Source organism: Mastacembelus armatus, chromosome 9, assembly GCF_900324485.2.
Source record: "Mastacembelus armatus chromosome 9, fMasArm1.2, whole genome shotgun sequence".
Taxonomy (NCBI): domain Eukaryota; kingdom Metazoa; phylum Chordata; class Actinopteri; order Synbranchiformes; family Mastacembelidae; genus Mastacembelus; species Mastacembelus armatus.
The window spans coordinates 24,000,438-24,027,272 of NC_046641.1; the positions used below are offsets into that span (position 1 = coordinate 24,000,438).

The 26,835-nt window shown below is 44.4% G+C and overlaps 3 protein-coding genes across 4 annotated transcripts; 2 read left to right on the plus strand and 1 right to left on the minus strand.

Moving 5' to 3' along the window:
- Nucleotides 1-381: 381 nt before the first annotated feature.
- sh2d3cb (SH2 domain containing 3Cb) lies at nucleotides 382-19,854 on the plus strand. Of its 2 annotated transcripts, XM_026322865.2 has the most exons (12): nucleotides 382-557; nucleotides 4,277-4,976; nucleotides 8,214-8,253; nucleotides 9,360-9,488; nucleotides 10,269-10,636; nucleotides 11,088-11,167; nucleotides 16,538-17,001; nucleotides 17,264-17,379; nucleotides 17,589-17,760; nucleotides 17,953-18,064; nucleotides 18,188-18,394; nucleotides 18,921-19,854. In XM_026322865.2, exons 1-12 carry the CDS (start codon nucleotides 539-541, stop codon nucleotides 19,088-19,090), a joined length of 2,577 nt encoding a protein of 858 aa, XP_026178650.1. In that variant the 5' UTR covers nucleotides 382-538; the 3' UTR covers nucleotides 19,091-19,854. The 2 variants fall into 2 exon arrangements, with proteins under 2 accessions (XP_026178650.1, XP_026178651.1); XM_026322866.1 differs by lacking the exons at nucleotides 382-557; nucleotides 4,277-4,976 and adding an exon at nucleotides 5,305-5,661.
- LOC113139543 (UDP-glucuronosyltransferase 2A2-like) lies at nucleotides 12,336-15,686 on the minus strand. Its single transcript, XM_033325345.1, has 2 exons — nucleotides 15,586-15,686; nucleotides 12,336-13,930 (listed from the first exon to the last, which is right to left on the minus strand). Exon 2 carries the CDS (start codon nucleotides 13,914-13,916, stop codon nucleotides 12,336-12,338), a length of 1,581 nt encoding a protein of 526 aa, XP_033181236.1. The 5' UTR covers nucleotides 13,917-13,930; nucleotides 15,586-15,686.
- A 1,371-nt stretch (nucleotides 19,855-21,225) lies between the features above and the next one.
- On the plus strand, nucleotides 21,226-24,917 carry tor2a (torsin family 2, member A). The gene is made up of 5 exons (XM_026322867.1): nucleotides 21,226-21,346; nucleotides 21,917-22,182; nucleotides 22,355-22,530; nucleotides 22,881-23,008; nucleotides 23,502-24,917. Exons 1-5 carry the CDS (start codon nucleotides 21,226-21,228, stop codon nucleotides 23,744-23,746), a joined length of 936 nt encoding a protein of 311 aa, XP_026178652.1. The 3' UTR covers nucleotides 23,747-24,917.
- Nucleotides 24,918-26,835: the final 1,918 nt, after the last annotated feature.

Below are 26,835 nucleotides of genomic sequence, written 5' to 3' on the forward strand. Positions count from 1 at the left end.
GCATATTTTATACTGAAGATTATTTAAATTCTGAGTTTCACAACTTTTAGGACAAAGTCAGAAACACAGCTTTACAGCTTCGTGTTTATTAGTAGGATAAATTCACGTTTTATTTCTCTTTTTTTGTTTCTGAGTCTAGTATTTCTAAAACAACAAGGACCTGAGATCCACGTGTGTCTCTTTTTTGGTGTGTTTGTTTTACTAAGTGAAGAAGAAGCTTCAGTTTCTGCTAAAATACGACCTTTTCTGGCCTCTGAGACAAAAGCTGAAGCTGAGTCTTGTTAAAACAGGGACTTTTGACATTTCCAGCATCAACCCTGGATAAGATCTGTCATCTGATTGCATCAACACAACAGAACATTACTCTGAAATTCACCCGCAAGGTTTCCGCTGTGTTCAGAAGACAGGAAGCAGGTTCAGAGTGAAGAGCATGCGGCGCATCATCATCATCACCATCATCATCGTCACACTGCAAGAGAAAGTGCAAGATTTGGGCTTTAGGAGCGTTTTCTATGTGTGAACATCCAACACCTGAACCATGAACAAGCGGAAACTCAGTAAGTTACACTTTATCTTCTAACACTGTGCAACAGCTGGGCTGTTCCTCTAGATGATCGTCGGGGCAAGACAGAAGATTTGAAGCTCAGAGACAGTTTAAACTGCTTCACAAAGACAAGACTGAAGCCTGAATCGTTCAAATGCACATAAGTACAGTCACTAGAACGTGAAATAACAATGTCCACAGGTGGTGGTCTCCTCTTTTTATTATTGTGTAACTGTCATAAACAGGTTGATAAAAAAAAAATGACAGAAGAACTTAAATATAAAATCTACAACATTAAAAATAAAGTTTATTCAAAACTCTACAGAAGTATGAGCAGGGAAAAGGACCTAAGCTGAAACACTGACAAAAGACAAATTAATTAATTAATTAATTAATTAATAAAGTTTTTTCAAATTGAGTTAATGAATTAGATCAACAAAACTGATGGACCTAAAGTTAAACTCAAATACACATTTTCAGTGTATCTGCTGTTAAATTTGATATAATTTGGTTGTTTTTCCCTGTTTGGGCCTCAAACTGTAATTTCCATTAAATAAAAGAGAGAAATGAATAAAGCGGTGAAGGTAAACTCCCTCTGTTATTTAAACCTGTGCGTTGATTCGACAGCTCTAGTCTCTAGTTAATTAAAACGATATGATAAACATACAAAAACCCCAAAAAAGTTATTAAAGACCAAACCTGGTTTGTGACAGTGTCTGTGTATTTTAAACACACAGTTTAAATGGAGTAAGTACAACATTCAGAACAGTACATGGAAATACCTGAAAACTGCTCAGTACTTGAGTAAAAGTACTTATTGAAAGGGGCAGAAACAGGGACAGGGTCGTGGACGGGGCCGAGAAAAGAGGCTGGTGACAGTGTATTTGTGTAACCCTATAAAATAATGTGCCCTATTGATGCTGCTTTCACTCTGTGATAGTATATGTTTGTGTGTTTTGGATCTTTGTCCACTGTTCCACTTACAAACAGTGTTCATGGTCCATTGTAAACGGGGGACAGGAGCGTCTTTGTGCGGGCTCAATGGACAGCGGCTCGGCTGAGCTCAGCTAAGAATCGACAGCGAATGTCTGCTGAAAGGACAACGGCTCAGTGTGCTTCTCTTCTTCTGCTCTCTAATTAAGGCTGAAGTTCACCCATGATGCATCTGCAGGCCATTCATTCAGCGCAGTTAGGCCTGAAAACAAACAGTAAACAAACCAGTGCTGCTGTTCTCTGAGGTCGATTAGGAGTGTGAGCCATCGCACAAACCAGTATACAGCATACAGGATCCAGGACACAGTGCATGTTTATCAGTCAGGGACAGGTCCAGAATGGGTTTGGCCCGGTTCAGGGCCAGGACTGATGTCCTGATGTCTGGTCTGATGTTGAATGATGATGACAGGCGACATGTGCAGAGGAGGGAGACGTTAAAACAACCACATGGATTCTGATCTGACCGTTCTGACGGATAGGAATCGGATCTAGGACCACAAATATAAATGGCCCAGATCTAATCTGAGAACATCTGGTTTGGTCTGTTCACACTGTGGGAACATCAGGTCCCACATCAGCTGGTTTAATAATCCAATCAGCCTGATTTACTTCACTGCCTTTCAAACCCAAATTTTACTGAGTACTAGATCAGCTTATTCCTCCAGCTCAGACCAGGATCAGGTTTGTGGTTAGTTTCACAGCATTAGGAGTTGATTCTTCTTTGCTCCAGTCTGTGACAAGTTTTTCAGACACTCCAAACTGCTGCTCGATTGTCATCTCAACTTATGACAGTGCAGATTCTGCAGAACAGCCTTTTCTATTTGCTGATGCCTGTTTTAAGCTCTTGTGGTTAGAGCTATATCTCAGCTTCCTGTAAATGAAATAGTAAATGCGAGTGTAAGCAGCTGCATTAGAGCTTTGACCTACAGGTCATTTTCTCTCCTTAGATGGTTTTTAAAAAGCCCAGGTAGAATAATAATGACTGTTTCTGGCTTTCTGAGTTAGACAGTCTGCATCAGCACCAAATCCACTATCACCCTAAAGATGATCTGACACAGTTTGAGCTAATTTAGGGCAGTGGTCACCAACTCTGGTCCTCGAGATCTACTGCCCTACTTGTTTTCCAACTAGCCCTGCACTTCCAGCTTCTGATTGGCTGAAGATCCAGGTAAGCAGCAGCTGGAAAACAAGCAGGGCAGTAGATCTCCAGAGGTGGTGACTCTTCTCAGGGCCCTGAAACTTTCCTTCTTATCCAGTAAACAGACTGAGTGGAAGCTGTTACAGCAGCAGAGGATTCGTGCTGCCTTCAACGTGAATCTTTGCATCTGCATCTCCAGCATCTCCTTTCTCTGCCTCTCTCCGAGTCCTGAGTCTATATTTAGCTGAGGAAATAAATATCTGTCAGTGTTTTCAGAGTCTAATGGATCCTCAGGGGCAGAAACATAATCAAACACTGCTGAGAGCTCGAGACGCTGCAGTTCACGGTGGAAACTGACGAGAGGTTCAACATTCCTCGCATGACTCATTTGGATTTTTCACAGGATATGAATGTTTTCTGGGGAGCACGTTGGTTTAGTGGTTAGCACTGTTGCCTCACATCAAGAAGGTTCCTGGTTTGAAACCCATCAGGGGCCTTTCTGTGTGGAGTCTGCATGTTCTCCCTGTGCTTGTGTGGGTTTTCTCCAGGTACTCTGGTTTCCTCCCACAGTCCAAAAACATGTATGTCAGGTTGATTGGTGACTCTAAATTGCCCATAGGAGTGAGTGTGAGTGTGTGAGGTTGTCTGTCTCTATGTGGCCCTGTGATGGACTGGGGACCTGTCCAGGGTGGACCCCTGCCTTTCACCCAGAGAGAGCTGGGATAGGCTCCAGCAGGTCCCTGGGACCCTGGTTAGGACTAAGGGGGTCTAGATAGTGGATGGATGTTTTCATTAACCTTTACCTGTGTCTAACACGTACGAGTACACGCTGCTTAGGACTAAACCTTCTCAGCTGCTAACACGACTAACAGTCATGTTTGCAGCTTTACTGACAGCAACGTGTCCTCTGTTGTAACAACTGGTGTCATTTCCTGCACTTCATCATCCAGAGTCTGAGCTCAGACTGTCTCTGCTTGACTGCCAGGACCTGAACTGTAGGAGGTCTGTAAGACTGATACACGGACCTGGAGTTTTTGGTCTGTAGTGGTCTCAGTCTTCACACACAAACTGTATATCTGTGCAAAAGCAGAAGCAGGAAGCAGAAAGTGTTTTACAGAAACAGGCTCAGCTCTGTCGTTTAGCTTATTAGCATGTAGCACGTTAACATCCGTGAGTCCAGCTGACAGGAGGAGACTGAGTGACTCACATTTAAAACTCTGGCTCCTATAATCAATAAACAGTTGAATTTGTCAATAAATGAACTTCCATAAACACTAAATATCAAGAAATAGCTGCTGTTTGTAACTTATGAGGTTTTGCATCTTTTAGTGTTTGTTGTTTGTTCCTGTGGATGTTTTTCATTTGGGTTTTTATATTTGATGAGGCTTTTTTAGCCTCTTTTTATTTCACGGTTGTTTTGTGTGTCATGTGAACGACTTTCTTCACAGCTGACCGACTGATTAGTTAAACTTGTGAGCTCCAAGAAAAACTAAAGGGATTTTTGTTTTCTGGCATTTGTGTGGCAGCTTCTTCATCCACACACTGAGACTCAGATTCATTCGCTGACATTAATTATTTGTTTCTTCCACCCTACTCTCCAGATCTCAAGTGGTTTGGGAGCCTCACCAATCTCACCATCTGCCGCCAGTCAGCGAAGACCAACACCAAGACCGCCCCCGAGCATGATGGGAGCCTCTGTGGTGCCAAATCAGCAGCGGCCGGGGACCAGTCGGTGGATGACATGAGCTCGTGCGTGCACAGCCCCAGCTACGCCTGCTCCAGAGACATGTACACGCATGTGGGCACTATGCCCTGCAGCAAGAAGCAGAAGAAGAACGGCAGGGGGCTGAAGGAGAAGAAGAAGAAGAAGGAGGAGGAGGAGGAAGATAGGGTGAGTGGAGGGCAGAGCCAGAGGAAGGCGGGAGAACACGTCCAAGACTCCCCCCTGCTCAGTGCTCTGTCCAGCCTCAGTCTGAGCAGTCTGGACCAACCTGTGCCTGTTTCTACACCCACCCGGCTGCTGCCCGCCACCCCGACACCCGTCCGGGCTTCACCTTTGACCTCGGCACCCGAAATCCGCTTCAAGGATCCTCCAGGAGAGGCACTGTCAAGAAGCAAGGATGCTTCAGTAGGAAAGCCTTCAGATATGGCAGTTAATGGCCCAAAGGTGGTTCCCATGCAGGATGTGTACGTGCAGATGGACCCGATAGGTGAGGGGGCTCGCAGCCATGTGGACGACCAAACGGAGCAGCAGTGGGGGTTATCACAGGAAAGCACCAGGACTGAGAAGGGTACTGACAGGTGAGAGAGTTTGAAATAGTCTGTTTGGTTTCTCAGCCTGAGATTCTAATCAGATTTCCTTTTAAAGGAGCATGAGAACTAAAGCTTTAAAGCAGAAAGTCCCCATCCTGTCAGGCTGTTGTTGTCTCATTTCCTGAACTATGTTACTTTCTTCATGGCAACGTCAAACCAGATAGCAGCAAAACAAAATGCAGTGAACAAAGACAGATACAGGAATGAGATTGTAATTGCACAGAACGGACTGCACATCTGGGCAGTGGTTGTGTATCTGTCAGGACTGTGACTCTGGGTGTCCCAGTGAATAACAAGATAAGTATTTATAAACAGAATAAGATTAAGGTGATACCGACCCGGTTCTGCCCTTATAATACCGAGACAGTTATAAGAACAAAGTCCTTTAATTTTACAAAGACACGATGACAGGAAGACTAACCTATAAAAATACTTCGATACTAAAGTAGTAAGTAAAAATATACGAATGTTCTAATAAAGTGATTTATTCTAAATAACCCTGGTCTAGATTAAAATGCGTAGAAACGGAGCAGATGTGTGCCAGTGGGCATGCGCAGTGGCCCACCCTGAGCGTCAGTCCGTCAGCTGCTGAAAGTCCGGTCAGTCCGCGTCGGACTGTTCGGGACAGGATGAGTGAAGCTGGGGACGTGGACTGTGGCTCCGGGGAGACACGGTGAGACAGAAATCCGTTGGTTTCCAGTCTGGGCTGTTTGTGTGAACAGAGGAAACGTTGTGCTGAAGGACTGCAGGACCCACTTCAGGTTGGACTGACAGGGACCTGGTTCGGACTTGCATGTTCGACTCGTGAACAGGTCGCACTTTTGATGCATTTTAAGCAGAAACGGTCTCAGGTCTGGGGTCAGTTTGACTTAAAAAGTTTCTGATCAGTAAAACAGTTACAACTTTGAAGACTGTCTGCAGTCTGTGTGTGTGTGGGTGTGGGTGTGTGGGTGTGTGTGTGGGTGTGTGTGTGTGTGCATGCACGCGCGTGCCTGTGTGTCCGTGTGCGTGCACGCGCGTGTGCGAACAGGCTGAGTCTGAACTGGGCGTTACATAAGAGGAGCAACGTGATCCCGCTCTGGCTTGAGTCAGGGCAGAGATAAGGCTCTTGGCACGGAGGCGGCCTGTCCGTCCCACCTGGTCCGGACTCTGACTGCAGCAGGTGTGAGGAGGCTGTTTGGTGTCAGACACCAGATATTTTTCCTCCTCACGCTGAGCTGAGTCAACAAAGTGAAAGTACCTTACCTGAAGTGTCTAATTAGGAAGGTGTGGCTGAGTGGGACAAGAGGTTTGTTCATTGTACTTCAGTTTAACAGAAACAGGCACAGCACCAGTACTGAAGTCCTCCAAGTACACTATACTGAGGTATTTGTACTTTTTGGATATTTCCATCTTCTGCCGCTTCTTACGTGGACTTCACTACATTCCAGAGACAGGGGGGTCAGATCAGCTTCAGTGATTTTTACTGTCAGAAACCAAAGAGCCAGTTCTGGTTCCCAGTTCATGACTCAGTCAGAGCAGAAGTGGTTTGTGAGGTCAAGCTTCATTTCTTTTCCACTCTGTGTCAGCCTGTAGTAACCTCCACAGCTCCTGTGTGTGGGTGATGTTGTGTTTGTGATGGGTTAACATTAGAGTGGTAATCCACAGTGTGTGTGTGTGTGTGTGTGAAGTTATTCCGAGGAGCAGGAAGTGCTGTAAAGTTTGAGGCTGGTTCTGGGGAACGTAGCCCCGAGGTGAAGGGAGTTTCCGGGCTCCTGGTTCACAGAACAGACAGGACTGCTTCAGAATCAGACCGACTTCCACCGCTAAGGAGGAGGAATCTGATCATTTGACAGAAATTGATCTGCAAAATTCCCTTTTTTCCTCCTGTCGTGTGAACAGAAGCAGCAGGGAGTTTCAGCTTCTCAACTCCCATGTGGCTCACAGGCTTTTATTTTGAAATCTGCACCCCCCACACATGTATCCTCGGTGATTTGACTGATTAGTCAGGACATGACGATCAATTTATGTGAAATTATGTCTTCTTGTCTCACTGGTCCTGTCCCCGCTCTTCAAATGTCTGACAGAACTCAGCTCCTGAGAAACCACTGAGATCAGACAGACAGGATAAGGGGGTCCAGGGTGTACCCGGACACCCAGCTGTCCCGGCTGTGACAGTTCTACGGTGAAATGCTGCACGTTTATTTATCACAAAGCAGATAAACTCCAGCCCGAGTGGCTGGTGGAGGCCGACAACCGTCACGCTGTGATCCTAGTTTTGTTTTTTTATGTTATTCAACAAATTACAACAAAGAAACAAGCTGTTCCTGCTGTCAGGAGGTGCTGGGAACGTGTCCCTGAATGTGAAGTGCATCCACGGGCCACGTCCCAACAAGTGGAGACCGAGGGCTCAGGAATGCATCATGTCAGAGAAAGTCCTCACAAAGATAGAGGTGCAGACGTGTGTGTCTGTTCTCAGAGTCTGTTTGGGAACAAAAGGTCACCTCCCCTGGTGTTACTCAGGGAAATATGCAGCATTTTGAGGAAAAAACGTGTTTCGCACTGTCAACGGGCACTTTTGATGACACAAGACATCACTGCTGTCAGAAAGAAACTGCACTTTGGCCGTTTCTGCCTTTTTCTAGCGTCAGCTGAAACGTGTCAGTGGTCCTCCGGTGCCGAGCTGGGTTTTGTGACTCCCATAGCCTTCGGGCTCGGGGAGAGGCCAGCTGCTGGGATTACTGGACGGGCGTCAGGGGAGAAAAGCAGTTTCCTTCGCTTCAGGCTTGAGAAACAGACGATGTGCAGACATGAGGTTTCACACGGCAGCAGAAATATTCATCATCCTCCCTGGAGAAGTTTGTTGTGTTGCAAACTGTTGCTGGGTGGTGTCGGATGAACGGTTGTGCAAGAAGATAGACAGCAGACAGAAACACAGCACGTTATAGCTCCAGCAGCAGCTTCAACTTATCCAAATATCTAAGACTCAGATGTACTTTGTGTCTTTTAATGCTTCTTAGCGGAGGGTAGGCTCTTGCTGCTGGATGTTTACTGTGTGTGGGAGGTTTTAAAGGCCCGGCTGACCTGGGAGCACAGAGAACAGTGTGGAATAAAGGCCCGTCTGTCTGTGCTCCGTGTTACACAGTGTACAAGGCAAAGCACTGAGGAGATGCACGTGTGCAGTTATGCAAAGGTCAGAGTGGCTAAAAAAAAAGTCTCATTCATGTGTTTGTTTTTGTGTTTCAGCCAGCAGGACGGGCCTGACAGCAGTGGAGAATATGTGAAGGCAAGTTTCCTCTTTATTGCAGATCTATTTTTATCCTTTAACTCTTTGGCTTCTTCATGATGCTGCATTTCTCACTTCTGTCATTATAAGACACTTCCAGGTCCCAGCAGTGGCACCAGCTTCAGTAAAGGCTAAGCTAAAACTGGTTTCTGCTGCTGGGATCCTCTCCGCCCCTCGCTCGGCTCTGATTCAGTCTGGACAGGCGACGGTAAAGGCTCGGGGAATGTGGCCCTCCGTGGTCAAATACTCTGAAGCTGCCTCGGTTTCCTCTGGCAACACGGCTGCCCCGATTCGACCGGCGGCTCGGCCTGGAAAAGGTTCATTGACTTATAATTGGATACTTGACAAACACACTCGTCTGAATTAGACAAGCTGGCAATGAAGGAAAATGCTAATGAAATTATAGCTATTCATTAGAGGTTCTTCCAGGTCTTTGCCCTACAACACACACACCTACACACACACACACACACACACACACACATTCCTATTTAGTCTCGAAGTGGTCCTGGCCAGGATCCCAGCCCTTGATTCACGGTTCAGTGGGACAAACCATTCAAAGCTGGAGGGGTGGGTGTTGTCAGGGAAGAAACACAACATGTCACTTATACAACAGCAATAACAGTAACTAATCTGTGTGTGTGTGTGTGTGTGTGTCAGCTCACAAAAGCATTCCCAGCCTGTTGTCGGTGCAAAATCCTGATATACAGTAGCTTCGTTTAAAAGCGCGACAGACAAAGCGACGCTGAGTGATGACACCCATCGCACAATGACATTACCACAGCAACCAGGCCAAGACTCCAGCATGGGTCTCAGGCCCCTGGTGCTGCCAGCGTGGGTGCCAGTGTGGGAATGTCGGAGCCGTCCTCCCTCCCTCCTCATCCCCTCTGTCCTCTAACACACTGAACCTCAGAGCGAGGAGGCTGCGTTTGGCTGCATTTAGCCACAATGGCTGTTCTGTCATTTCAGCCTGCTCTTTAACAGGAGGAGACCGGTTTGTGGAAATGCAGCTGATACTGACATGATGGTGTAAAGTCTTTTGTTGCTTTTTGTGTCGCTTCTGTTGGGGTCTGGTGTTTGACTGTGCGCCTGTGATGCCCTTTAAGTTCTGCAAAGAGAAGTTCTGGTTGGAGCCTCCGTCTGAGACACTGAGGAAGCAGCTGGAGGAGGAGCTGAAGCTGAGCGGCACCAACCTGAAGAGCCACGCCTGGTACCATGGCTGCATCCCCTGTGAGGTCTGTGGGCACACACACACACACACACACACACACACACATACGGTTTAGGAAATGGTTTGAACATTGAGTTAGACATAGTCTTAACAAAACCATCCATAATAAAACTTACTGGGACTTCACTGTACATACAACAAGAACAGTTTCCTGTTAAAATAACACGTCTTTATTTTAGGGTGGACTTGTCCTTTAAAAGCTGATGCAGCATTTTGACCACATGAGGGCGCTCTGTTCAAACGCCAGCAGGTGCCAAGTGTTCAGTTCAGACAAACATTTCGATGACCTGGAAAGCTGATAGTTACAGCTCCAGTCAGACGAACTTACATTAATGCCAACAGGTTCTCAGTTTAACGTCATGTGTGCTCTAATAAACACCATGGTATTGTTTTCTGTAGACTGTGAGGACTCAGCAGGCTCGATGTCATAACCAAAGTGTAACCATAAAAATCTCCTCCAGACCTGGTTTATGACTCACAAATACTCTGATGGCAGAAACTAACCACAGCTTATTGGTTTCACATTAATAAACACGTATTATCTGTTTAAAAGTTCAATTGTTGGACACGTGAGACCATTATCACCTTGAAGCTCAGACATCCCAGGGAAGTAACGACCAACATGATCTCCCCAATCTCAGTTTGTCTTGTGTCTACAAAAATGCAACTATAACTAAAAGTAGTTGTGGTCGCATCATTTCTTGTGGTGTGTTAACTTTCGTGTTAAAATCGAAATGGCTCAGAGTAATTTCTGTAACCAAGACTCGGTAAAATCTCTCGGCAGGTCTCTGAGAGCCTGATGTTGAACCATGGCGACTTCCTCATGAGAGACGCTCAGTCCAGTCCGGGCGACTTTGTCCTCACCAGCCGCTGGGAGCAGAAAACACTGCACTTCCTCATCAGGAAGACCGTGGTTCGTTCCAGTGAGACGTACACTCGAGTCCAGTACAGCCTGGAGGACGAGGCCTTCGACTCCTTACCCGCCCTTGTCCACTTCTACGTGGGCAGCAGGGCGGCATTGACCCAGTGGAGCGGAGCTCAGATTTACCAGCCGGTGAACAGGACGCTGCCCCTCAGCTACCTGGAGACGGCGTTCAGCAGCGCCGTCAGCCTGCCGTCCTGCCGCCACGGGCTGAGGAACGGAGAGGGGAGGTGAGATTTCATTGGACACACATAGTTTCTACGGGGATACTGACATTTGCTTGAGATTTTCTTTGAGATCCGACATGTGGCCTTTAAATTCACTGTGGAAAGTCAGGAAACAGGAAACAAAGTTCTCATGTAGAACAACCCACATGTTTTCCTTAGTGCACCTTCTCTTATTCAGGATGGAAACATGGTTAACATACCTGTAAACATTCAACATGGATCAGCTGTAAAAACTATGACAGCACTGGAGATGGACTATTTACTGTTTACACACAGTTAAAATAAACAAAGGTTATGAATCTGTTATCACACTTTGAATAAATGAATTCAGGCATAACTTCCTGTGTACGTGATTTTCTTTCTTTCTGAGACTGTAAACATCAGATGCAGATTCAGAACGAGATCCTGTTTCCTACAGGCTGATAAGCATCTTTCTCTCTCTGTGTCTGTGCAGTCCTTCCTCTCTCCACCGCAGGGAGGCAGGTGTTGCCGGAGAGGACAACCAGACTCTCTCTGCTCCGTACAGCAGCCACAGTGAGTCTGATACCGAACTACACTCTCTCCTCTTTTCTGTACGTGCATCCATAAGGTTTAAGGAGAGTCGCTCCATGAGGTTAACGTGACACAGTCAGGCCACTGGTGTTGGTGCACAGGACGTGCGATTAAAGCAGAATTCATTGGCTGTTATAGCCTGACATGGCTAATGTACATGTGTCAACAGACAAAGGTTTAATAGTCTTGATAGAGATATTTTCTTTAAAGTCATTTCATATATATTATATTTATAATAGATGCATTTCTCTGCTGATATTTAATATATTTCCATACTTTCTTCATCATGAAATGTTAAGATGATGAGTCATTGGTTAATGGTTTAAGATTTGAAAAACATGAAGACCACAGTCCAGTTTTTGTAGGGGACGCCCTCCTCTCAGTACTTCCTGCCCCCTGTTCTCCGCCAGCGCTCACGTAAAGGCAGAGTGTCACAAACGCAGCATCTAATTTTCTAAATAATGTGTTAAACGCTGTAAAGCAGCAGACTGTGATGTGAATGAATGTAATCAGACACTGTTAACGTGAAACAAAAGCCTCCCCTGAAGTCGCTCTCTGATTACAGGAACCCAACACTCTTTTCTGTGTGTATCGGTCGAGTAAGACGAGTCCAGTCAAGGAACAGAACAGCAATTTAATAGGTCACCATTTATCAGATTTACCCCTCAGTTAACAGAGACAATGGCCATTGTAAAGCATTAAAGACAAACTGTTCTTGTCCCCGTGCCTCAATATTCTTTCAGTAGACGGCAGCAGATGAGAACAAACTAATCCTGTGACAGAACAAAGAACATAAATATTTGCAGCTTGGTTTAAAGGCTTTATTTGAGATTTGATTGGACAGAAGCACACAGCAGAAATGTATTGATAACATAACATCCTCACTAAAGGTCGATCAACAGTATTATAATTGTTGCCCACCCTTCCCAATCACAGGTTATTAAAAGTGATTTCATTTCATTAAGGAAGTGCAGTTTATAGGAATAATTGAAAACATTCAAAATCCTGCAGAACCTATTCATGTGAAATATGAAACAGCTACATACATTCAGTGTTAGGACACCAGGACAGAACCGAACCCTTTACCAAACTGTTTTCTTTACAAGAAATGAAGATGCAGAAACCACTGCAGTGTCTCAAAGCAGGTTCATCATTCCTTTTTGACTTTGTTTCTCGAAAACATCCTCCGCCACAGCAGCTTTACTGCAGAAATAAAAACCCCAAAGGTCAGCAAAACAACCGCCAGCAGAAATGCCACCACGTCGATGGAGTAGTACTGGATCCTGGACATCTTGTAAGACTCTGTTCGTAGGTGCGCTGCTCCTTTGTGCCTCATGACAAACTCGATCCAGAAAATGGCGCGGTCTATTGGCTTCATGGGCTGATCTCTGTGCAGGTCGGACAGCTTCTTCATCTTCTCCCTGTAGCTCGGGTCATACAGAACCTCCTTCAGGGCCTCCAGGAAGTTGTCTTTGTTCAGAATTCCAATGTCCAGGACTTTGGCCACACCTCTAGCTTCCATCCTGAAGAAGTTGTCATGCTGGTCAAACATAAGGGGCAAGCCGACCAGGGGGACACCATGGTAAATGGCTTCCTGCATTCCATTGGTGCCCCCATGGGCCACGAACAGTCTGGTCTTGGGGTGACCCAGGAGGTCGTTTTGAGACAGCCAGTCCACGAGTAAGGTGTTGTTTCCGAGGGTGGATGGTCTTTTGCCTGTATGTCTCCAGATCACCTTCTGAGGAAGCTCTGCGAAGGCAGCAGCGATGTCCTCGGTGATGTCTTCAGGAAGATGTGGCACCAGGGTTCCCAGTGTCATCACAATGACGCCATGTTCCCCAGAACTCTGGACAAAGTCCTCTAGTTCTTTAGACAGGGGCTTGGAGGGTTTGCACTGAAATCCTGACATGTAGATGATATTTGGCATTGTGGGTCGTGGGAACTCAAAGGTAAAATCGTTCCTCATCAGCCAGATGTCTGCCGCCTGAAACAGCTCCATGTAGTGGACGTCTTTCCCGAAGTAGTGATGGACAAAAGGTTTATAGTTTGGGTCTGTGATATACCAAACCTGAAAACAGGTGAAGATGTAGTAGAGGAGGTTCATGACCCTCTGGGTAAATGTCATCTTGTCAGTCAACTGCATCCCTGGTATTGGGACATAGGAGATTGGGGAAGGTGCAATTGCGTGATGGCCCTCGCCCTGAACAGTCCACCTCACATTGAAGACAAGTGGAAGACCCAAACGGTGGCCCAGGAGCACCCCTCCACCAGTCGCGGGATCTGTTAGAACTAAATCGTATTTGGTATCGCGGAGACTCTGCATCAGTTTTTGATTCTCAAAGATCCCCCCCACCATCTGAAGCAGCTTCTTGTTCATCTCATAGAACAGTATCAATATTTCATACTCCACAGATATACGGGTCCAAAGCGAAGCACCTTCCCGCCTCAGGCTCAGTTGTTTTCTTACAAACAACCCAAAGCTCTCTTCATCAAACCCGGCAGAGTCATTTATTGTGATGGATTTGTAGTGGGGGGACTCTGGCTTGATGTACCAGGTGTCTGTTGGCCGCAGCACCGTGATTTCATGGCCTCGGGCATGAAGCTCCTCGACGATGACTTTCATATTGATCCAGTGGCTTCCATCCAAAGGGAACACCAGGACTTTCCCTCCATTGACGAGGGCTGAAGAGCAGAGCAGGACTGCAAATGTCACCAGTGTTGGTTGGGTCATCTCTGCAAGAGAATCTGACAAGAGACGAAGGACGTTAGATCTTCAGGGCTGAGCACTTGTTGAGAACTTTCTAAGCTCAGCTTCCTCATAGCGTTAAACAGTTTGTGGCCTCTCAGGTATGACTAATACGACCTACGACCTAAAGACTGAGGTTTAGTCTAGAAAACAAACACGTCCAAGTGATTCGACTCCTGTGCACACTCTGGTTGTTGGCTTAGATAAAAACAAGACTGGTCTTTTTGTAAAAGTCCTGAATCTTGTGAGGACACTCTGGTGTACTCTGCTCTACAGGCCCTTGATCTCATAGTCCAAGACCTTTGCAGGAGAGTTGAGCCTCTTATGTGGGATCTGTAAATCCGTTTCAAACATTATTTTATAGTCTAAACAGCTCCGTGTCATGTACAGGTGCATCTCAATGAGTTAGAACATCGTCAAATAGTTTTATTTCAGTATCAGAGCAACCAGGGCTTCCATAACACCTCAGCATAACACCACAGGCTGATCGCCACATTGCTGCAGTAATTCATGCAGAAGGAGCTGGGACCAAGTATTATTGTGCTGTGCATGTTCATACTTTTCATTAGTCCAACATTTCTGTCTTAAAAATCCTTTTTTTATTGGTTTGAAGTAAGATTCTGATGACCTGAGATAATGAATTTGGGGTTTTCATTAGCTGTAAGTTACAATCATCAAAATGAAAAGAAGCAAACACTTGAAATATGTCAGTCTGTGTGTAATGAATCTATATTATATATGAGTAACTTTCTGATGATAATTTATTGAGATGCACGTGTGTGTCTTTTTCTTTTTTAAATATCTGTTCTTGAAATGAACAAATTCCAGCTAGAAAGTACAGTCAGAACAAGCACGATGCACATGACCACACTTCATTCTTTCCCCAGCACGCTGCTCTAAGACTTGCATAACTTCCAGAGTCCCTGGAGTTCAAAACCTGCTTCCTGATTACACAACTTCTCAGTGTGGGAACTCCTGTTGCTAAGACCCAGGAGGCTGAGTAGATGTCGCTGCTCTCAGGTTTCACAGCTTGGTGCTCGTGCTCAGTAATGATGTGGTGTTAAGCTACAAAGGCGGTTTAATACTGGCTCCCATTTGTATTTACAAGGTGCAAAGTTTGAAAGAGCCTTTTGTCTCACAAGAGTTAGAACCACAAGGGTCATTGAAATATTCAACTTCACCACCTTCAAAGTGTTAATCATCAAACACTTAACACTGTTATAAACGTTATGTAACATTTAAAAGATCATTTTAAAAAAAATGAAAAACACGTTCACACGAGCAGAACAAGGTGAAGGTTTCTCACTTTAATTGCACAGAACATCTTAACTTTGCATCTGTGTCCCATTAGGTTTCTGGTTGTTGGGAGTCTCCTGATCCCAAACCACCAAACTCTACTTTTCTTCCCAGTTTATTCGTCAAACTTTAGGAGCCATAATAGTGAATGAGCACGGCCAGGTTGCTCGGTGCTTTCATGAAGTGCAGTCCTGTTGTTGATGGGAAACATATGGGAATTCCAGTCTGGCTCCGAGAGAAGCAAAACATCTGCAAGTACTCGGTGTCGAGCTGAATGCTCCATTCATGCACAGAACATCAGTGTAACACTTGTCTAACCCAAACACAATGACTGCAAAAGATGACGAAGCTGCTTTACCTTCGAAATCTTGTTCACCTGATGTTTTGATCTGAGCGTGTGAGTCAGGAGATGTCGCGTCTGTGTGTCCAGCCTCCCTCACTGCAGACGATGGACTGACTGACTGTGGTCCAGCTCCGCTGTGTCACAGCAGCTTAGGTGAGGGGGGGGGGCGTTTGCAGTCTTTAAGGTAACAGGGCTAAAGTTCAGGGAGTATGTGACATGCAGCAGCAGCAGCAGCAGCAGCAGCAGCAGGGACAGGTTTGTTACACAAGGGAGTGTTGAGGCTCACAAGGCAAAATCAGACCTTTGACTCCAGATGTAGTACTGAGATAAGACTGGACTGTGGCTGCAGGTTTAATATAGAATGGAGGCAAATGAACCTGACAAGTGTTTTCTTCACTTTGTTTTAATCATGTTTTAATCACCTTCTCCACCCTGACCTGTAACTAAACACTACAGTCGCTGTTTAAACAGCTGCCATGGCCAAGAGCAAAGATTTTAGAAATAAAATGTAAATGTGACATTTTTGAGAAACATAACAGTGCACCTACATAGAGTTTTCTTAGTACTGGTCATAGTACCGGTACTTGGTATGATTTTATGTAATGTTAAGTTGAAGGTCATCACAGTGTGCGAGCAAACAGTGTGACCACACGTGCACCTTGTTCACAGACCTTAAAGAGTCAACGTGGTTTTTATGAGACAAATAAATCAGATATGAAACATCTGCTCCATGTTGAAACTGAGCAGAAGGAGTTTGTTCTTAAAAAGACCTTGGTCTTTGAAATGACTCCAGCTTTAATGCTGTACAAATTCACCTCCACAGAAAATGAAGGGGGGATGATGGCGTACACTGTGTTACTACAGTGCTGCTATGTGTTTTAGCCACAACAAACATGGAGGAGCTGATGGTTTTGAAATCACATTGTTGATGAATATTCTTCTCTCCCTTCTCTTCTTCTGCCTCCAGCGCTGCTCTCTACAAGCCCTCGCAGTAGCCGGGCAGCCAGCGTGGCTTCATCCCCGTCCCTGTCCAGGTGTTCAGACACCCGACCCCCGCCCTCCCCGAACAGCACCCTCCAAAGACAGTGTAACGACAGACCCCAAGCTCATCTGAACCAGGACCCCCCCTCCTATGATACAGATGGAAGCTGCTACACAGAGCTGTACCCCGGCCCCCTGAGCTATGTGGAGAGGCTGAGGGTGGAGGAAGGGTCGGTGGGCATCGATGCGCTGAGGGTGGAGGACAGGAACTTGGACTTCTCGCCGGTGGTGGAGACGGTGTCTTGTTTCAAACCAAACAGGTACCAGTCGCCGCTGATGCCCAAGGACAACAAGCCTCTGGAGGTGGGAATCCTGCGGAGGGTGAAGGAGCTGCTGGCTGAGATCGACCCCAGGACAGCAGCCAAACACATCACCAAGGCTGACTGCAGGGTATGTTGAACGTTCTTCTCTTTTTCTATTAATACTGGCTAAAAACACACAGCATAATGTAACACACAGTGAAATCTTCACCAACATTTCAGCTGATTTCTCTTCTTCCACTTTATCTCCTGCAACTTTACTATTTGATCCAGTCTGTTAGTCTTGACAACTTAAGTATGAGGTGATAATGTGTCATTAAGGGCATTAAGTCATCAAGCAGAAACACACACGTGCAGACGTAGACCAGTAATCACGTGTCTGTGTTTCCCAGGTGGCCAGAATTCTGGAGGTGACTCCAGAGGTGCAAAGGATGATGGGAGTCAGTTCTGGGATGGAGCTGCTAACGTTACCACATGGACAACAGCTGAGACTGGACCTGCTAGAGAGGTGAGTCCACACATGGACAGCCAGTGCTGGCACCTATAATCCCTGTAGACTGGACTCTGACATTCATTCATTGTGCATTTGCTGCTGGTCCTGGCCCTTCTCACTAAAAATGGCTTTTCTCCAAATATATTCACCTCCGTGGTTTTTTGTTGATAAGTGGAACCGGTGCATGATTGTGACTGAGCTGAACCTGCATCTGTTTGGTGCAGGTTTCAAACCATGGCGATCACGTTGGCTGTGAACGTGTTGGGCTGCACGGGGACCACTGAGGAACGGGCCGGTCTGCTTCACAAAATCATCCAAATCGCCGCTGAGCTCAAGAGCACCATGGGAAACATGTTTGGCTTCGCTGCTGTGATGAGATCCTTAGAGCTGCCGCAGGTAGACATGCACATGCAGCAAATCACATCACAGCATCAACTGGGATTATACTGATTGAAACACAATAAAAATCTCTGTGTGGTTCTTCGATCACTGTTTTCATTTAAGGGGGTCTGTGCCAGCCTCTGACACCACCCCTGCATCTGGACATCATTTCTTCCAGGTGTTAACGGTGATGCGTTTCTGTCTCAGGTGTCCCGTCTGGAGCAGACCTGGACGACGTTACGGCAGCGGCACACAGAGGGCGCGATTCTCTACGAGAAAACTCTGAGGCCGTTTATGAAGAGCCTGAATGATGGGAGAGGTAGAGTATCTCCACATGCGTGGAGCCATGGAAACCAGGCCTAGTTATATACTGAACCCTGTTGGTGCTTTTGCAGAGCACATCTTCCTTTACACAACTTTAAACACTGACTCTGTCCTGCAGAAAGCTGTCCGCTGTCCAACACCACCTTCCCCCATGTCCTCCCCCTCCTGTCCCTGCTGGAGAAGAGCATGGCGGTGGGTGAGGGGACTGAGCCGTGGGAGACGGTGGAAGTAGGCGTGGATGTGGTGATGTTCCACCTGGGGGCAGCGAGGACCATCGCACAGCTGGGCGGCATCTATCGCTCTAATGCTGAGAGCAAACTACAAGGTCAGAGAGGCTAAATAAAGCAGTGAAATACTCTGTAGTAACCCTGTTCACTTCGGTTTCAGAGTGACGTTAATGTCACGCAAGGTAAAACAAACTTCTTGTCATTTGCATTGATGACTGTTTGATCACTTGCAGTACTGGGTGGAAACCAAAAACCATTTTTGACTGTCTATACATTTCCTGTGTGTGTGTGTGTGTGTGTGTGTGTGTGTGTGTGTGTGTGTGTGTGTGTGTGTGTGTACTCTTTTCCTCACAGTGCAAAAATCTGCTTGTGAATAAATAATAAATAATTAACTCGAGTGACTCAGTTCAAGAGATAAGACTGTTCTTCTCAGTGATTAGTGCAGGCCCTGTGATGGACTGGTGGACCCCTGCCTTTCACCCAAAGAGAGCTGGGATAGGCTCCAGCAGATCCCTGGGAACCTGGTTAGGACTAAGGGGGTATAGATGATGGATGGATGGATGGATGATTAGCAGAACTGAGGTCCTCTGTTGCTGATGCTGAGACTCTGATCTGACTATCCAGGTTTCCAGGAGCAGTCCGAAGTCCTGGAGCTCTTCCTCACCGACTTCCAGATGAGGCTGCTGTGGGGGAGCAGGGGAGCCGTGGAGAAGCAGGCACTGCGATATTCCAAGTTTGACCAGGTGCTGACCGCCTTGTCCAACAAGCTGGAGCCACCTGTCAGAACACACTGACCAGTTTTAATAGTCCTGGATGAGGGCACTGTCCTTGTTCTTTTTCCTACTGAGCAGCTCCTCCTTCCAGTCGTGGTTCCTGGGATGAATTTGCAGATCACCACTCATGCTTAGGTTTACGCAGATTTTATCTATCCTATGTGGAACCAAAATGTGAACGTAAGATATCGTAAGATATAGGATGAAAATGTGATACTGCACCAGTTGTGGCACGATGCTTCTGTTCTGCAGAAAGAAAAAACAAACACATTTTCTGCTACAGGAAACCTGATATCTGTTTTTATTAAACAAGTCACTGACATGAGGCTGTGCCTCTGTCTTTTAGATTAATGTATAGAAATGTTTTTATGTTTTTAGGCCGGACCTTTTCTAAATCTACAAGTGTACGAACTGTATGTCATATTGTACAACCCAATAACAGAATAACATTGTATCTACATTTCATTTCTGTAATATGTTTATGTTTTTAGGACGTTTTAATTTGAAGTCAATATTTAATGTAATCTGGGATGAGATTACTGGTGCTGGAGTCATAGCTGGGGCCAGTTCACTTCTCTCTTCGTCTCTTCCTGTTTCCTTCAGAATAAAAGCGGTACAGTTCTTCACAGTATTAGTGTCTGTGTGAACTGGACTGAAGTGAGTGAACTGACCCCACCCATATAAGCACAGCACACAGGTACAGAACATTTCTATTACCTTACGGAGTATTAATGTCTAATATTTATCTGCAATGTGAACTATAAATAAACAACTTTACCTCACAATGAAGCCAATTTATTGGTTACATGGCTGATAGTCTCTGTTATGCTGCATATTGTGAAGTTGAAAATGCATCGACACATTTCTGTCTCTTATTTTTTAAGGCATTTAGGTTTTTTTGTTGTTGACGGTACTTAGACATTTAGGGTCACATTTTATGTGATGTGTATTAACGTATGTATAACAACACACCAACAACTACCACCAACTTGTTTTTTTTTAACGAAACCCAATCTGAAATAGTCTCCTAGCTATCCTAGAAGGTTTTACTACCCTATTTTGGTATTTGTACTATGACCAGAAAAACACTTTAGTTTCAGTTCAGTTTTTCCAGGGGGTAATTTTTTTCTATAAAAACTGAAAACTGTAATCATCATGGTTCTGCAATAGACAGTTTCTGCATTAATAGCGCCATCTGCTGCCTAAATGACATCCAAAGCTAGTCTGAAGCTTTAGTTACTTTCAGCTTTAAATTCAAATTCAAGCTTTAAGTCCAAATCTTATATTTAGTTTATAAGGTACAACACATTTTGTAAAATTAGAGGAGTGGGTCCCAACCTCTGTCTGCCTGTGATGGTTTTGAAAATGATTGATTTGTTTTTACAAGTACATAATACTTATACTAATAATACATATTATTATTTTACTATTATTATATTTAATATATAATAATATAATATATAATTCATATATATTCATTTGTATATATATTATTATTATTATTATATTATTATAATAATAATTATACTAATAATACTAATACATCACAGACAGTACTTCATCCAACACTTTAAATACATGTAGCTGTTAATACTTTACTATTTTGAATGCAGGAATTCTACTTGTATTGAAGAGTTTTTACTTTGTTGTACTGGTACTTTAGCTTAAGTAATGGACCTGAGTATTATTCCTCCAGTTTATTTATAAACACAATTTTTTACAGTTCATTAAAAATATAAAAGTTTTAATTATCTAAAAGTTTTTCTGTTGAATTATTTGCTAATATTTGGGGTTTTTTTTCTGAAACCAGACAATTTTTATGTATTTTCTTTTTTAAAAATGTCACAAATCGGTTATTAACGTATTATTAAAGTATAAAAGTATGTTTTATTAAAGTATTAAATATTATTATTAAAGTATGTGTTATTAAAGGACTAAAGTATGTATTAAGGTAATATTTTGCGTTTATGGTTCTCTCTGAACTGTGATCCTCCAACGTGTCCTACACAATACGCGCCAGGCACCATGCTTTCTGGGAAATGTAGTCCTCTTGGCCACTTCCTGCCATGTTTCTGGAAATAGAAAAACTACAAACTGGCCGGTCGCAGTTAGGGGAGGGAGTAGTTGAGTTTTCTGTCTGTCAGTAGGCAGCCAAAATGTTGTTCCTTCAGTCTGTGTTGTTTTTATTCTGTTTAAACCGTGTTTGCGCCGTTTTTCAGACAGTTTACTGCACAATATCAGACAGCTGCGCCTGCGACTTCAGGCCGAGCATCAGGGGTAAGACCGGCTATCTCACCGTTAGCTAGTTAGCTGGGCTAAAAGCCCCCATATTTCTCGTTAAGGTGACTTAACTAATGTTGGAGAAATTCGTGTTCACGTCCACAAAGAGTGAGCTCACTAGTATTATAGTCTACAAAGTTGACAAAAGCTGGTTAAGGCTGGTAACGATAATCTCAGCTCTGCTAGTTATCTGTTATGCTAACTAGCAAAACACAGGAAGTGGTGTCTCCTAAAATATTGTCCGAGATTGGGATTAACTAATAATCGTTTTAAATTTCACAACTGTTGTGAAATTTCTGTGGTGACAGGAGCACAGTAATAGTCAGTGGATGCTTTCAGGGAAATTATATCGACTTAAAATGGACGACTGTCCTACTTTTTCAGATTTCAGTCAAACTTTATTCCACAGGCCATTTTTCTTAAAGGTAGAAGATTAAGGTTTTTGCTAAAGGGCCCTGTAATGTGCTCAGTAAGACCACAACCGATCAAAAACAGTGGTCAGCACACTGTTGGGACCGGGTGGTAACATTTCAATGACTGGTACTTTTTTTATTTCCTATTGACCAGACTTGGAGTGGGATCTCTACAAGAACGTGTACGGACAACATCTGGCCCAGGAGATCGTGGCAGAGGAGGTGGCGAGCTTCCTTCAGAATAAAAGCCCAGATCGGCCCCTGGTACTGTCGTTCCATGGCTCCTCTGGGACAGGAAAGACACTGGTCAGCTCCATGCTGGGAAATCATCTGTATGGCTCAGCCATGAGCAGCCCATACGTCCACCAGTTTGTCCCCACGCTGCACTTTCCCTCCCCTCACATGGTGAAACAGTACAGGGTAAGTGATTCAATCACCTCTCACAGGAGTGATCAGCAGCTACACGTTTGATACAGATGGCTTTGCATTAAGTAACAGATAAGAATGTGGTGCTAAAAAATACATGTATTAAACGCTAAGATACACTAACCACAGTGAGCAGAACGGTAAATGTGCAGCCTTTGGTTTGCAGGAGGAGTTGAAGAACTGGGTGCAGGGGAATCTGACGGAGTGCGCTCGCTCTGTCTTCATCTTTGACGAAATGGAGAAGATGCCTTCAGGGCTCATTGATGTCCTGGAGCCCTTCCTCGGTCCCTCCCACATTGTGTTTCGCACCAATTATCGCAAGGCCATCTACATCTTCATCAGGTATGTGCAGGATTTCACTCTCACACACTGCCAGAAGAAACAAACTGCTTTTCAGATGCTGCAGTATTTAAGCATTGTTCTGTTTTGGTTTTGATTTAATCAAGCCAAACAGCATTTTTTCTAAATTTGAAATACAGTTCTTATACTCTCTCAAAATGTCTCTCAGAACTCCTTTCACATTGGTATGAAACAAAGTTTCTCACTTTGAGCAGCAAATGGTTTGATTTTTAATCCTAATTGAATGTGCAGAAATGTGTGTCTCAGTGTTTCGGTATCAGTCGGCATCATTTCCCTGGTGGAGAGCACTGACTGTGGCGGTTCTCTCTGCACTGTGTGTGTTCTCCATGCAGCACCACAGGAGAGGAGGTGATAAACAAACTGGCGATGGAGAGCCGGCAGGCTGGACGGGACCGTGAGGAGATCAGATTGGCCGACCTGCAGGAAGCCATCGCCCAGACAATTTACAACAACAACACGAGTGAGTATAATGAGTCTAATTTATAATTTAATAGATTTTACTGTATATTTGCTGCATCACTGTCCAGGTTTTAAATACATTTATCCAACAGCTGATTGAAATGTGCTTTGCTCAGTATGTTGCAACACAATATCAGTGATCACAGAGTTTATGGCCGCTCTCTAATTGGTGTTTACCCTGCAGTTACCAGTGTAAACAGTTTACACACAGCCCTTCCTTGTTGTGAGGAAGCCCAAATTTGAGGAAGCTGTTTAACAGTAACAGCTCTCAGTTTATATCTCATTGAGAATTAATATCCATATTTTGAAAAGAGTCCAGATGACACTGTGGCTCCTCAGTGTGCTGCAGCAGAGCACGTTCATGAGCTAAATGCTGGACACACAGATGAAACAGCTCCTGTGTGTGTGTGTAGTTGATATCGTTTGGCAGTTTATTGCTGTACAGGCTCAGTTACTGTTAGAAAAAGGAGACTGAAGTGATGCTCTCTCTCCAGGTGGCTTCTTCCAGTCCAGCATCATACAGAAGGATCTCATCACCCGCTTCGTTCCCTTCCTGCCGCTGAGCCGGCGCCACGTTGAACGCTGCGTCCGCTCGCAGCTCTGCCAGCGGGGCAGTTGTGGACGCAGCGACGTAGTGGAGGCAGTAGGGGGCGACATGGTCTACACTCCCGTCCAGGGACAGTACTTTTCCACTACCGGCTGCAAGGCTGTTCCTGCAAAAATCAACTTCTTCCTGTGAACTGGAGCGGTTTGTTGATTTTTAAAGACTAAGGGAAGCTCCTTCGGATCAGAATCTCTGAACGAGGCAGAGTCCCTCTTGCACTGGGGGAGTCAAACTCACAACACTGTGCATTCAGAGTAGTTTTGTGTGTTCAGTTTGCCTGAAAACAGGGAGTGTGTCTGGGAGCACCACAGAGTTTTATTCGGCGCTCTACCTCAAACCCACCTCTACCTTTAATTTATGAACTTGAAGTTGATAGTGTGGTTTTGGATTTCAAAGACTGCGGGTGCGCATCATGTTTGTCTCTTATAAGTTTATTATTTATTCAGTCTTAATTTATCTCCTTTCACATTCAGTCATCCTTCACAGCTGGAAACCTCCCAGTTCAGCCACAGGTGTCCACAGCAGGTCCTGGCTGGAGCAGCTGGAAACTCTGTGCCTTGCTCATCTGATAGCTGGCTAACAGCTGCAGTCCAGAGTTTCTGCTTTGTCTCCACAGTTTGGGAGTTTTACTTAATGCGATGAGTGATTTCCTAAAAGGAATCACAAGTGTCCAAAACTGATCTGAATATGTTTCTGAAAGGTTTTGTATGCAGCAATTTTTTTTTAGTTTTTTTTTTAAGGGATTTGAAATTTTGCACTGATCTCGTCCCCAGAGAGCTCCACAAACCTCTGCAGGAAAGGGAATTAATGACATTATGTGAATGTGTCAAAAACACTAGAAGTACAAATCCAGGGTTTTTAATTAACACTCTGAGTGACTGGGATGGATGAGTCTCCATGTCACACTGAGAAATGTGCTGAAGCTTAATTCAGGAAATGTGAGGCAGATGCTTTGGCTCATTGCATCATTTTTGCCCAACCAAACTGTAATGACATGCAAATACTAGTACTTGACCTCAGGTACTAACATTTCAGCTCCACTGATAATGCATCTTATTGTTTCAGTCTAAATGAGTGCACTGTCAGTGAGTGTTTGTGGAAAACTGTATGGAGCCAAGCTGGGGTCCTGTTTTAGGAAGAAAGCTTGAGCTGGATTTTACTCTGCTGACCAAGACTCTTGACGTGACACAGTGTTGTTTGGGAGCACATCCTCAGTTCTGCCACCAGGTGGCAGTAATGACTTTGTGTACGCAGGAGTGGATGAGGTGAAGCAGAGTTCACCTGCCGCTCGCTGCATTTGGTTTAGTTGATGCTTGAAAAATATAATTAGATCCAGTTTCTTTGGTGTAAAACGTTTTGTAAAACTAATGACTGTGTGTTGAAACACACTCAAAGTGCACTTTACCTTTATAGAGGATGGATATGGACCTGATGTAAGAACAGTTTGTTTCCCTGTGAGGGCAAAGTGTGTGATGAGAAGTCAGAGTCTATCTGCCAAAAGTAATAATTGCATTGCCATAAGTTTACAAATAATTAATGGTAGACCATGAATTACGTCTGGTATTAAATGAACAGGGGCAGTACATGAAGCTGGATTTGTCACTGGAGCAAAGAAGCATGGACACAGCAACAGACTGAATATTGACACACATTATTAGCATCTTCACTGTTCAGTCACTGTGCATTAAAAGATGAGTCCATCCACAGGACATTCATTTTCCAAATGACTTCTGTTCTTCCAGTCTGTTCCTGGTTTCAGTTCATTTCTATGAAGATGAACCTGCACACAGAGAAGACAACCCTCCACCAGAGTCCAGCCAAATATCTGGCGTTTTTAGCAGCCAGGCAGTATTTTATTTGTCAGTGGTAATCAGTGCCTTAAGAAATGACACAATGATTGCTTTCAGCCACAAAATTACAACCGGAGGTGGACTTTATTTTTAGGGTTTGTGTCTTTGTGGATCATTCTTACATCGTCCAGTGTTCAAAAATACATTTTAAATACTCCATTAAACTGTTGTTCTGTGCTTTGTGAGAACTGTGTAGGAGAAACGCTCAAGATTGTTGTTTTATATTGTAATAACATTATCTTCTCTGCACTTTGTGCAGCCCAGGTCAAAGCTTTCACTCATTACTCAGGTACTAAATTACTCAGGTACTAAATGAGGCACTGGAACATTAACACCATTAGTACATCACAGGGATTTAAATGCAGCTGTGGAAAGTAAAGAAAATGACATATATAATGTTTACTTCAGTATTTAAGGTGAAGACTGATTTGAAACGTCATTTTTAGCTGTTTCTGGTTTTATTGCTTCAGGTTCTGAAGGCAGCGTCCTGAAATATGAATCTTCAGAAGGTGAAATAACAGAGTGCATCAGATTTACAGTCAACAGGCTGAGCTGTTTTTTCCTTTAGTCGCACATGGGGACTGATCTGCTGTTTGTCACCTCAGAGCTCTGAAGAGGAAGCAGAGGAGACGTTATCCAGAGACGTATCTCCACTATCAGCCCCAACAGGAAATTATTAGGTTCTCCATGGGAAATGAACAGGTATCAGAGGTCTTCAGTATTCTCTGTGGGTGTGTGGGACTCTATACTGTTCACTGGATTTGTAAGAACAGTTTTAGTTGTGAGGACATTTCACGTCTCTGCCGCAGTAGATGATGAGAAGAGTCAGTGGTTTGGGAAAAAATCTGTAATTTGATAAAAGCTTTAAGCTTCATTTGCACAGGAGTAGTTTTTTTCCTGATGACTGACCTGATTGATTTAAATGCACAAATAAATGTTCCAGTTAATGTGCATGGAAATGTTAAAGTCGCTGCCTCCAGAGCTGCACACACTGCTTGGAATATAGAGTAGAGAAAAAAAAAAAAGCATTTTTGCAAAAGTTTCACAAAACATCTCGTGACATGTTGAGAGGTTTCTGAGGTGGTTTAGCACAAAGACTTAAAACCAGGGGGAAACAGCTGGACTGTCCAAAGGTAAGAAAGGTTTCCACCTGCAACGCTCAAATGTTGTCTCATTAGTTTCATCTCCAGAAAAAACACACTATTTCTTTCTTCCTCTGTTCTTCAGTGAGATGTCAAACCCCAAATTTCTATTTTTCACTTCTCTGTGCTCCTTAGCAAATGGAAACCTTATATTCTGACACAGTCACAGTCCTTGGATCTGGGACCTGAAACACGAGTTAGTACCAAACCACATCCACCTGGAGTCCAAACC

Bases quoted from the DNA above. Each gene is read 5' to 3' on its own strand.
- sh2d3cb (XM_026322865.2), top strand. The intron at 17,002-17,263 runs GTATGTTGAACG...TGTGTTTCCCAG, and splicing joins TCACCAAGGCTGACTGCAGG to GTGGCCAGAATTCTGGAGGT. The intron at 18,395-18,920 runs GTCAGAGAGGCT...CTGACTATCCAG, and splicing joins TGCTGAGAGCAAACTACAAG to GTTTCCAGGAGCAGTCCGAA.
- LOC113139543 (XM_033325345.1), bottom strand. From the start codon at position 13,916: ATGACCCAACCAACACTGGTGACATTTGCAGTCCTGCTCTGCTCTTCA.
- tor2a (XM_026322867.1), top strand. From the start codon at position 21,226: ATGTTGTTCCTTCAGTCTGTGTTGTTTTTATTCTGTTTAAACCGTGTT. The intron at 21,347-21,916 runs GTAAGACCGGCT...CCTATTGACCAG, and splicing joins CTTCAGGCCGAGCATCAGGG to ACTTGGAGTGGGATCTCTAC. The intron at 22,531-22,880 runs GTATGTGCAGGA...TTCTCCATGCAG, and splicing joins GCCATCTACATCTTCATCAG to CACCACAGGAGAGGAGGTGA.